We start from the raw sequence: 10,262 nt of genomic DNA, 5'->3' as shown, positions 1-10,262 counted from the left end.
GGCTCACACACCCCGAGTGGACAGCCCGGGGGACACTCAGTATGATGAGTGAAGCGTCCCTGTGACCTCAGAGGACAAGCACACGGACATTTGATGAGAAGATCTGGACAAAGGAGAACTCTTGGCGCACATAGATGTAGAGGACCAGAGAGCCCCACCCACCTCGGAGCAGAACAGCCTATTTCCAAAATCATTTGCACCCGACGACGGTCACTCCCTTCTCAAAGAATGGCGTGTGTAAGATAGTTGCTTGATCCTTGGTTGTGGATATTGAGTAGGATCTAAGAGTCCCTGTGGTTTGTCCACCACGTCCTGCAGAGATGCCTCAGGAAGAGCTACGTGTGTGTGCATATGGGGTATGTATATGGGGGGGGGGTGCAGGTGGAAGGGCCGTGTGCTCCTCAGCTGCTTCCACCGGAGCTCCCTGCCCCCAGCTTGTATTTGCTGCTGTTAAATAAGAATCATTCCAACCACTTCATTATAAGTGGGATAACTGCGTCTCAGAAGAAGGCATGCGCACGTGTGAGTGCCGCGGGGAGTAAGAGAAGATTTGATCAGGCATGTGAAGTTCATATTCCTCTTCTGCAGAGGGCACGTGCCTTGGGGGGCAAGTCACCCGGAGAATAGAGTACTCAGTCTCGGTTGCTTCCGACAACACTCTGGGTTTCTCGGGCCTGGGGGAAATGTTCTCGTAGAACTCCTCAGCAGAGTTCCTGGACGGCCTTCTCCTGGGTACACTGTGATGGATGACGGTGTAGCACAGATCCTCTGTGGAGCTCTGGTCCGCGTTCCCCTGAGAGGCAAAGCAGAGCCTCATCAAGATTAGCCCCTTGCTATTCCCTTCATGCTTCAGTGCCAGCACAGCCAACCTGGGCCAAGTTTTCCACAACCACCTCCGGTCTACTGCTTGGCCATTGTTGCTAAATGGCCGCCCAATGCAGCCATTAGCTTACTAGCCGGGCTCAGCCTGGCCCCGGGGATGTCATTTCTGGCTTGTGTTCTGCAGAGACCCCCTGACCTCTCCATATATCCCCAAAGTCTCAGCAGCCAATCTTTATACCTAAGAGCAAACGGATGGCATCTTAAAATGATTGGTTATAATATATAATCACCCATTTGGAGGAAATAGCAGTAATAAAAAGAGAAACAACTAAAGCGAAAACCCCAATTGAATGAAATCTTGAAAAATAATGAGCAAAGCAACCAAGTACAGGGAAAAAGTGAGATGTTTTGTCTTGATTCATGCTCTGGCATCTTGTAGTTCTCGCTATGGGGGATGACCCCTTAATCTCTCAGCAACTTGAAAGATGAAATGTATGCTTGATATAATGGATGAAGCTTCCTTGTGACCTCAGAGGACAATCACAGGGACATTTGATGAGCAGAATCAGGAAAGAAGCAGCACATGTGGCACACACAGCCACAGGGACCGGGGAGCCCTTCCCACCACCGAGCAGAGCAGCCTCTCCCCTTAAAATGGGAGAAATCGCAATGCCAATCTCCTAGGTCGTTGTGAGGGTTACACAACATGAAGTTTGCAGTGCTCAGGCATCAACCAACTGTTCAATAACTATCAGTTCCTTTCAATAAGTTGCATAACAGAGGTGGCTGCTGTTTTTGCAACAGGCCCTTCATACAGCCCCAGGGCTCGTAAACACTGCATCTAATTCTTTCTATATATACACATTGATTCTCAATGATGCACACTTCAAACAGGTAATGAAATATTATCAATTAAATGAGATAAAATACAGATAGCCCCCCCCCTCCCCAACACACACACACACAAAGTCTCTCATTCATATGAATGTCAGAAGGGGACCTGGAAGCCAAATTCTGCCATCTGGGCTGTTTGCATTTTTACCACAAGGCTCAAAGAAGTTCTTATTACCTGTGTGGGAGAAAACGATAGTCCTTCATCTGGAAAAAGAAAATACAATCAATGAATTTTTGCTCATGGGAAGATTTGAGGAGTCAGAAATTAGCACCCAAGAGCCAAGGAGCAGCTGGAGCAGCTCTCAGCCAATCCTGATCCACTGCACGTCTCTGTGGAGTGACGGGTCAGCTAGTAGCCAGCCAGAGCTGCACTCAGAGGCAGGATGGAGAATGGCGGGAAAATTTTGATGGGTTTTACACAGTAAATAACACTTGGCCTTTCCCTTCCTCCCTGTCTCCCGGCCCCACTTAGGCAAAACTCATTGCATACCTGCTATGTACCATGCACTAGGGAGCCGAGGCTCTAAAAACAAAGACAAAACAGCCTAGTAGTCCTCGCAGGGTAGCTGAGCAGGCAGACAGGGCCTAACAGATGGGGTAGGGGTAGAGAAGGGCTTTCCCTTCTACTGTTGATGACTGAGAACAGCAGCAATGTGAGGGCTGGTGCTCAAGGAAGGATTTGCAGAGGAGGAAATGTTTAAGCTGAACAGTCTCATTCCTGAGCTTGCACAAAGAAATGGGATAATTTTTCAATAGTCAATTTACTATTTAGAAACAAAGGTCTCTGGCCACTCAGCCAAGAGGCAAATGGATACACTCGCTACCCTCTTGCAGACACCTGTGGTAGCCTCCTGAAGTCACCCTTGAGGAGGTGAGTGTGCTCCCGGAGCCATTTTATTTGTCATATGATGGGTTTCTGTTCCCTAGGACTGGCATCTTAGATCTCAAACCTGCAGCTCCCCATGGCCCTAGGACTTCCCCAAGTATCCCTGCAGGAAGAGGGTCCGAGAGTTTTGGCATTGGAGGTCTTAATCCTACCGTGTTTTGCTCTGGTGGAGATTGGGGCTCCTGGGGGCCCATGGTTCCCCTAGGTAAAATAGTTAGGAGCAGGAAGTTTATATTTTTATTTACATGCCTTACAGAGCTAATTTTTAAATTCAGAGTGAATGAACTAGGCTCTTCCCTGAAACAGCAAGACTCCTTTCGTTTTCTTCTATAGAAATGCAGTGGCCTTTCCTCGCCACCTCTCATCCTTGAATTCTACCTTCTTAACTTCAGCCTTGACCTGTCACTGGACCCCATGGCATCAACCTCCTAAGTGGTCTCCAGCTTCTGCTCTTGCCACTTCCAGCTATAATCTGTTCTCTGAAGCAAGCTGGGTGGTGTCTTTAATCATGCCCCTTGTTTAAAGTCTTTCTTTTTTCTAAAGATACAGAACTGGGGTACAAGTCAGAGGTGCAGAGACGGTGAGAGACTTCACCAGAGACAGAGTGGGGAGCAGGACAGGCAGACTGACAAAGTACACTGCTGAGGGGAGCAGCGGGCTGGTCAGAAGAGGTGTGTCGGGCCTCGTGGATCACCTCTGGGGTGGGCAGGGATCGAACTTGCACTGAAGCGGCTGCGGCCACCTTGCAGTGCTGCACCCTATCCCTTTGTGCCACCGGGAAGGCCCCCTTGTTTAAAGTCTTTCAGGGCCTCTTGCATCTGTCCAGACAAAGTCCTCAAAAGTGACCTTGATGAGGTCCTGTCCGTCCTCTGTGCTCCCCATTCCCATATGATCTCTCTGAAGTTCTTCCAAGTAGTTCTATCTCAACCTTTTGCATTTATTGATCCCAGTTAACATTTTGTTCCTGTAACAGGCTTCAGGGACCCACTGAGGGCTAAGGAGCTCAGGGGCTCAATGTTGAGGAGAGACAAAGATACAGAGAACTAGACAAGTGGCAGCAAAATGTGAAAGTATTGTACTAGATACGCCCAAGGAGCCTTGGGGGCACAGGGAAGGGGCAGTTTGTCAAAATGAAAATGATCTGGAAGCTGTAACTTACTTTCTTTTTGGGAATTTTGCCTTGTTTTAAATAGGTGTAGTTTTTTCCTATAAAAGAAAAAGAAAGTAAATTTGACATTTCAATCTCCAGAAACTCTCAAAGGAAACTCATCTATAAAAGCTTATTTTTAACTCAAATTTGTTGAGGTTGTAGACCTTTGATAGTACTTCCTTCAACGCAGAAAGAGAACAGGACAGAAAAATGTACAAAGAAGGATGGTCCAAGTAGAAAGCTCTTTATCTCCTTCCTCCATCCCTCCCTCTCTCTTTTTCTCTCCCCTGCCCCATTCTACCTATTATAGTCTGACATGGAATTTACTTAAAAGTAGAGACCTATGGTGATGTGATAAGTAACTGTCTTGAAGAATTTTTTCTGATAAAATATATTTCCTTTATATCAAGTGATTTAGGAGCCACGGTTATTTCCAATCCCAATCTCAGCTCCAATCTAACATCTCCAAACAAGCAAGCAAGCAAGCAACAGGTAAGCGCTTCCCATAGAAGCTCAAAAGCAACTTGTAAAATTGTGAATGACCCCCTGGAAAAACACAGTATAAACAGAACACAGACCTGTCCATATCTTGAGACAAGGACAGATTCAGCTGTGAGGATGACCCGATGTTCTGGTTTGTTCAGACAGCTTGGTTAATGCCGTTATCAAACACTCATTGACCCCTCGCTCTTTTATCACCCCATTCACTCTCGAAGTTCTCCCAGCTGGGGCCATGGATTATACGATCACCCCAGCTACTAGTTGTCTGTGCCAGGGACAGATAGGTGTACTTCTGCTCTGGGAGACCCAGGGACTGCCAGTGTGATTGAGGGTCTTTCTACATTGGCAGCCAGTTTCATTATTGCTTTCCTGCGAGAAGCATGTTCCACCCAAAAGATGACTGTTCCCATTTCCCACCAAACATGAAGCGTCACTTCCCTGGAGATTGTGCCTGGGCTGATGACAAGTTTTCTCTGTGACCACAGACATCAGGGAGTTCAGTAAATACCACATTGAAACCACACTTGGGGAAATAACTTCTGAAAACAGGTCTCCACTCACCATGGAAGGCAGACACACCCTTCAGCCATGTGGCAGTCCCAGCATCTGAAACACCCGAGAGGTGACATAAATCACAAGGTTGGTTTCTGAGGTGGTTAGAGTAACTCCCTCCTTTTGCCATTTCTGTTGAAAATCATTTTTCCCACCAATGGAATATTCATCCTTGGTGACTTGGGCTTACCTATTATGCTAGTACATCTCTAACACCCATGACTGTAGCTGACACTTTGGAAATATAAGATACCACCAACTCCTAACCATGGGAGGAACTTCCTACTGTATTCCCAGTAAAAGAAAAGGGCTTGTTTGTTCTCAGTCCCAGTGATTTTTTTGGTTCCTTGTGATGAGGAAAATGCAAGAGTTATCACTAAGAAATCAAGGAATAACATGTGGGTTTTCTATAAACTTCTTTTAGGTATAAGTTGGGCAATATTTCTAAAGGATTCCACTGCACTCCAAATTTATGCTATTCATACCACACTAGAACTGTCTGCTCACCTGTCTATGTCCTCCTACATTAAAACATCACAAGATCAGGGACCATATCTATGTTGTTCATCAGGGTCTGTGTCACAGTGCTCAGAACCGAATAAAAATAGATATTTGATAAATGACTGAGTAGCCATCGACAGAGCAACTCTAACTAGCTCAAGAGCTCATCCAATCTTCCTCTGGCCCCCAAGGTAAAACTAAACAAGAGGTCTCTCTGCAGTCAGACCTCCAGGTGGAAGTCAAAGTATCCTGGGCACCTTTCTGAGTGGAGACATTCAGGCAACCTACATGGTTGACTACAAAAGCCCTTTGTAAAGGACTGCTTGTGATAGTAATACCAGGTGACAACAGTTGGAAATCACCTTGCAAAAATATCCCTGTTGGTGAACTTTCCCAGGGAGTTCCCTCAGAAGCCATGAGCCACAGAACAACCGGCTTTACTACCTTTGGGATTCTAGTTCCATACTTCAGTGATTCCATGCACTTTAAAGTTTGTGAGAAAGTCTTGGTTTAACTGCCCTAGGGTAATCACAAGTGATTCTCTCCACAAACCTTTCAACAATTGTAGTGACATGGGGGATGTGGTCACCACCTCAGAAATAGAAGCTTGGATCTTAAATGAAATGGCTGGTACAAAGCTCGAGCACAAAGGTACATGAGCTAGACAAAGACAACAGGTAACGAGGGTCTGATTTCCTGTGATGAGGTTTTGGTGCCTAACCAAATGTCACATCTCCAGTCAAAGCTTCAAATGTTTTATTCTCTGTCTCACATCTGTTGTTGAAGTACAGGAATCGCAGATTCCACTTTTCCTGGAAAAGGATGGGGAATCTTATGTTGGATTTGCTCCCACTTGGATAGCCTGTGGAGTCTTGCTTTCCCAGATTCCAGATTACCTCTTGAGTTGTCTGCTGACACTTAAAACAACACAGGAATGAGGTAAGTCTTTTCTCTCTTCATAATTTTTCCTCACTTCATAATTTTTCCATGTTTCCTTTTCTCTCTTATTTATGTTGATACTGGACTCACCTGATACTGGATATTTGTGTTGATAGTGGAATTCCTCCTGGCATTCATCTTCGTTAATATGACCTCTTTGAAGTGTAGACCATAGTCTGTCTTTGATCTGTCCTTCTCCCTATTGCCACAGTAATAATCTACCATTGTTCTCTGAAATTTCCATATGCAACCAGCACTAAACCATTTGAGTATCTGGAAAACCTTGTGATGATCCTGAGATATCAGTGTTTAGACAGACTTATCTCTTTGGTACAGTTTCAGGTGCTGTACTCAGAATATCAAAGGGGTTTTGGCCTTATCTCATGTAAATCAGCTTCATTTACACACAGCATGAAGACTCAAAACTTGGAAGAAAGGTTTAACTAAAGAAAATAAATACATGTATTTCATTGGATTGAGTGTCTGTAGAACCATCTTTTCTTTTGAGGACACTGTGACTATGGAGGAAAACAATGTCCAATAACACTAACTATATGCTTGCTGTTTATGTACCATTCACACACATATATACACACTATACATACTACTTACCATAATATACGTAAAACTAAATATACGTACCACATTTGTATACATATACCATGAATATTTGCCACATATAGTCATTACTGTGTACATTTATATTGTATAAATTTTATATAATCCCTTAATCAATCCATTCTATTTTTTTATTGAGGAAATGGTGTCCAAATATTTGAGGCAAGATGTCTGAGAACCAGTAAGTGGAAGAGGCTGGGTTTGCTTTTGACGGATTCTTTCCTCTGAAAGGTAAGTGCCATTCTACACTTTGTGGGGGGGGGGGGAGGTGTAGTTTATAGTAAATTTGATCTGCACAGACATGGTATGATTGTGCCAGATGATAACTAGATGATGAGTGGTGATGGGGTGAAGGTGAAAATCACATCCAACTAAGTACAAGATTTTTGAATATATTAAGGGAGACATTTTAAATCAACATGGAAATGAAGATGCTGGGTTAATGAACTGTTCGGAAAAGTTACATTAGTATCTGACACCCCATACTAAGTGGGGCCAAAAGAAAACAATAAAGCCACAGAAAGCTAAATTAGGCATTTGTCTCATGTTGAAATGGGGAAAAAATGTAAACATAAATGCATTGGCAAAACCACAAGTTTTCTAGATTTAATATTATGTTTAAAATAAAATATAAAACAGTTTTCATAATAATTTTTAAATTTTATTTATTTCATAATAAAAATTAATTCTTCATAATAATTTTAATAGTTCTCATATAATCTCATAATAATAGTTCTCATAAAAAGCCAATTTCTTAAAAGTACAATAAAACAAATTTCTTAAATGTATCAATGAAACAAATCGTTATAAAACAAAAAAGACCAAAGTCTGAAACAAAAATGGGCAGAAGATGTCACTAGCGCTCATGGATGACACACATTAGCCACAAATGGCTGATATAGATACTAAATGAAGATAATTCTATCGCTTGTTTGCTAGTGTATCTTCTTGTTTATACTTTACGCATTTACAATTATTCTCCCAACTGATAAGTATAGTCATAATCTAAAAACAAATTTACAAATGTGATGTCAATCACTATTTTCTCAGTTGGATCATATTTGTGTTTTATTTTTCTTCTCAAGAAACATAATTCTTTACACTGCCACTCATTCATCTAACATTGTGTACCTACTACATGTCAGAAATAAAAGTTCAAAAATAAGTAAGAAAAATCTCTATATTTGAGGAGCTTACATTTAGGCATTAAAATAAAAATGTGTAATCTGATAGAATTGTGGAGCTGAAGGCTGATAAAGGCCTGCGAAGAGCCCACAGTGTCCGAGGCACACTGACTCACAGAGCAGAGTGTGGGACATTCCGAAGCATTGCTAAGCCTTCTTTTGAATGATATCTACGGTCCTGGCTCCCAGGGCCATGAACGAGACTTGGATCATACAATCATGCAAAGACCCCTGCTGGCCAGCTTATTCTCCTAGACCACCTCACTCTGATTCCTGTGGCCTTGATTAGGGGGACAGTGTCTTTTACAATGGCTGCTTTGATGTTAATGATGAGGATGGCAAAAGAAAATATGCAATTATTGAATTTCCCACAGGTCTTGCATAGCAAACATGCCCCAGAATCCCTCCACAGTCGGGATTGCATTATTGTTTCCATTTAAAATGAGACACTGGGCCTTCTCTGGTGGCGCAGTGCATTAAAGTACAGTACTGTGAGGCTCTTCGCAGTCACTGCAGCAGTTAAATTCCCAGCCAAGGAGCTGACCACGTGGCGTGGCAGACCTCTCCTGCTTCACCCGCTGCTCCCCTCAGCAGTGTATTTCACTAGAGCTACCTGTTCTGCATTCTACTCTGTCTCTGGTGCATCCTCTCACCACCTGTGCACCTCTGGTCTGTACTTCAGTTCTTGTATGAGAAAATATATATCTTTTAAAAATAAAAAATAGGGCCCTCGCAGGTGGCTCAGTGGGTTTAAGCACAGCACTAGGAAGCTGAAGCCACTTGAGCATAAGTTCGATTCCTGGTCCCAGAGGTGATCCACATGGTGCTGCAGACCTTTCTTGATCCGCCTGCTGTTCCCCTCAGCACTGTACTTCGTCAGCCAGTCTGTTCTGGTCCCCATTCTGTCTCTGGTGAATCCTCTCACTGCCCTTGTACCTCTGGCCTGTACCCCAGTTCTGTATGGATAAGTAAATAAATCTTTAAAAATAAATAAATAATAAAATGAGAACACTGAGCTCCAGAAAAGTCAAGTCAAGCCAAGTTCTTCACCAAATTTGATGACCTCTATCTATTTGTTGCTGCTGAAAGCGTGCACCAGGTGAAGTTTCACATTGGCTGGAAGATTGTTATTATATGTTTTGGACTTCTTTGCTACTGAAAGTGTATTGGCATCTCTGAACTCCTTGTGGGGTAGGAGGAGCTCAGGAGAGCATCCCTTCCTGGCCTTCAGAAAGTCATTCCACTTCTTGGGTGATGCTCCATTGCCTAGACCTCTCTTGATAAAGTTTTCCCCTCTTTCAGTTGCTCTCACCCCCTGCTCTCTGTAACTACAGACAGCAAAGACACTAAACCCCAAATCTATGAAGAACTGGACTCGTCTAGCACAGCACACAGTAGGCTCTTCATTTTGGCCAGTTTTTACCCAATCCCAACTGGCTCATCCCAAGAACAGATCACGATTTCTTCTCTTGACTGCATTCCAGTCAACCCTCCAGGTATTTCCGAGGGAATCTGTACTCACCTGTTTTTCCTGAGAAGAGAGTTCCCCATCCTCTTCCTCTTGGTTTCTCCCCTTTAAGCTGCAGAGCACCCTGACTGTGCCGCTCCACACTGAGAGATGGGGCCCTGTTGTTTGAGCCACCAGTGCAGAAAGCTGAAAGGAGAAGACTATGTGTGAAGGGGAGGAGCAGCCTGAGGGAGGCGGATCAGAGGTGTACAACTTCCTACAGTGTCAGAGCCAGAAAGAACTGGGCTAATGGCCTGAACCAGAGATAACTGGTCAATAATGAGTGCTTCAAGTCCCTGGGGGAAGCCCTGGTCTGCAATACAGATGGGCTGTGGGTTTCCCCTTCAGGTCCAACATTATTAAACCACTTTGCATTCTTAGAAAAACCAGAGAGTGAAACTTTGTTTTTAAATAGAGAAGATTAAAACAAAATGGAATCAATTTGTACAAACTAAAAGCAAAACGTATATTTAATAGACAGAATTTTATTCATAATAGTTAGAGATTTCAAAACTCACTAAGAAGAAAAGATAACCAATAAAAAAAAAAATGGGCAGGGCCCTCCCTGGTGGTGCAACATGTTAAAGCACAGAACTGCAAGCCAGCTGCAGCTTCAGTGCGCGTTCAATCCCAGACCCCGGAGGTGACCCATATGGCATGGCAGACCTTTCCTGTCTTGCCCACTGCTCTCCTCAGCAGTGTACTTAG

General features: G+C 43.7%; 1 protein-coding gene across 1 annotated transcript; it reads right to left on the bottom strand.

Moving 5' to 3' along the window:
* Positions 1-478: 478 nt before the first annotated feature.
* GCSAM (germinal center-associated, signaling and motility) lies at positions 479-9,598 on the bottom strand. The gene is made up of 6 exons (XM_004675461.1): positions 9,571-9,598; positions 6,096-6,231; positions 4,815-4,859; positions 3,762-3,808; positions 1,892-1,920; positions 479-793 (listed from the first exon to the last, which is right to left on the bottom strand). The coding sequence occupies exons 1-6, from the start codon at positions 9,596-9,598 to the stop codon at positions 479-481; spliced, it is 600 nt and encodes a 199-aa protein (XP_004675518.1).
* Positions 9,599-10,262: the final 664 nt, after the last annotated feature.

Source organism: Condylura cristata, unplaced genomic scaffold, assembly GCF_000260355.1.
Source record: "Condylura cristata isolate star-nosed mole 26May11 unplaced genomic scaffold, ConCri1.0 scaffold00003, whole genome shotgun sequence".
Taxonomy (NCBI): Eukaryota; Metazoa; Chordata; class Mammalia; order Eulipotyphla; family Talpidae; genus Condylura; species Condylura cristata.
This window is presented reverse-complemented; position numbering and strand designations above follow the sequence as displayed.

What these genes read in the sequence shown, in the direction of transcription:
- GCSAM (XM_004675461.1), bottom strand. Translation starts at nt 9,598, where the DNA reads ATGGGGAACTCTCTTCTCAGGAAAAACA. An exon ending in CTCTCTTCTCAGGAAAAACA is followed by an intron (nt 6,232 to 9,570) that starts GGTGAGTACAGA and finishes CATTCCTGTGTT; the next exon opens with GTTTTAAGTGTCAGCAGACA. An exon ending in GCAAAATTCCCAAAAAGAAA is followed by an intron (nt 1,921 to 3,761) that starts GTAAGTTACAGC and finishes TTCTTTTTCCAG; the next exon opens with ATGAAGGACTATCGTTTTCT.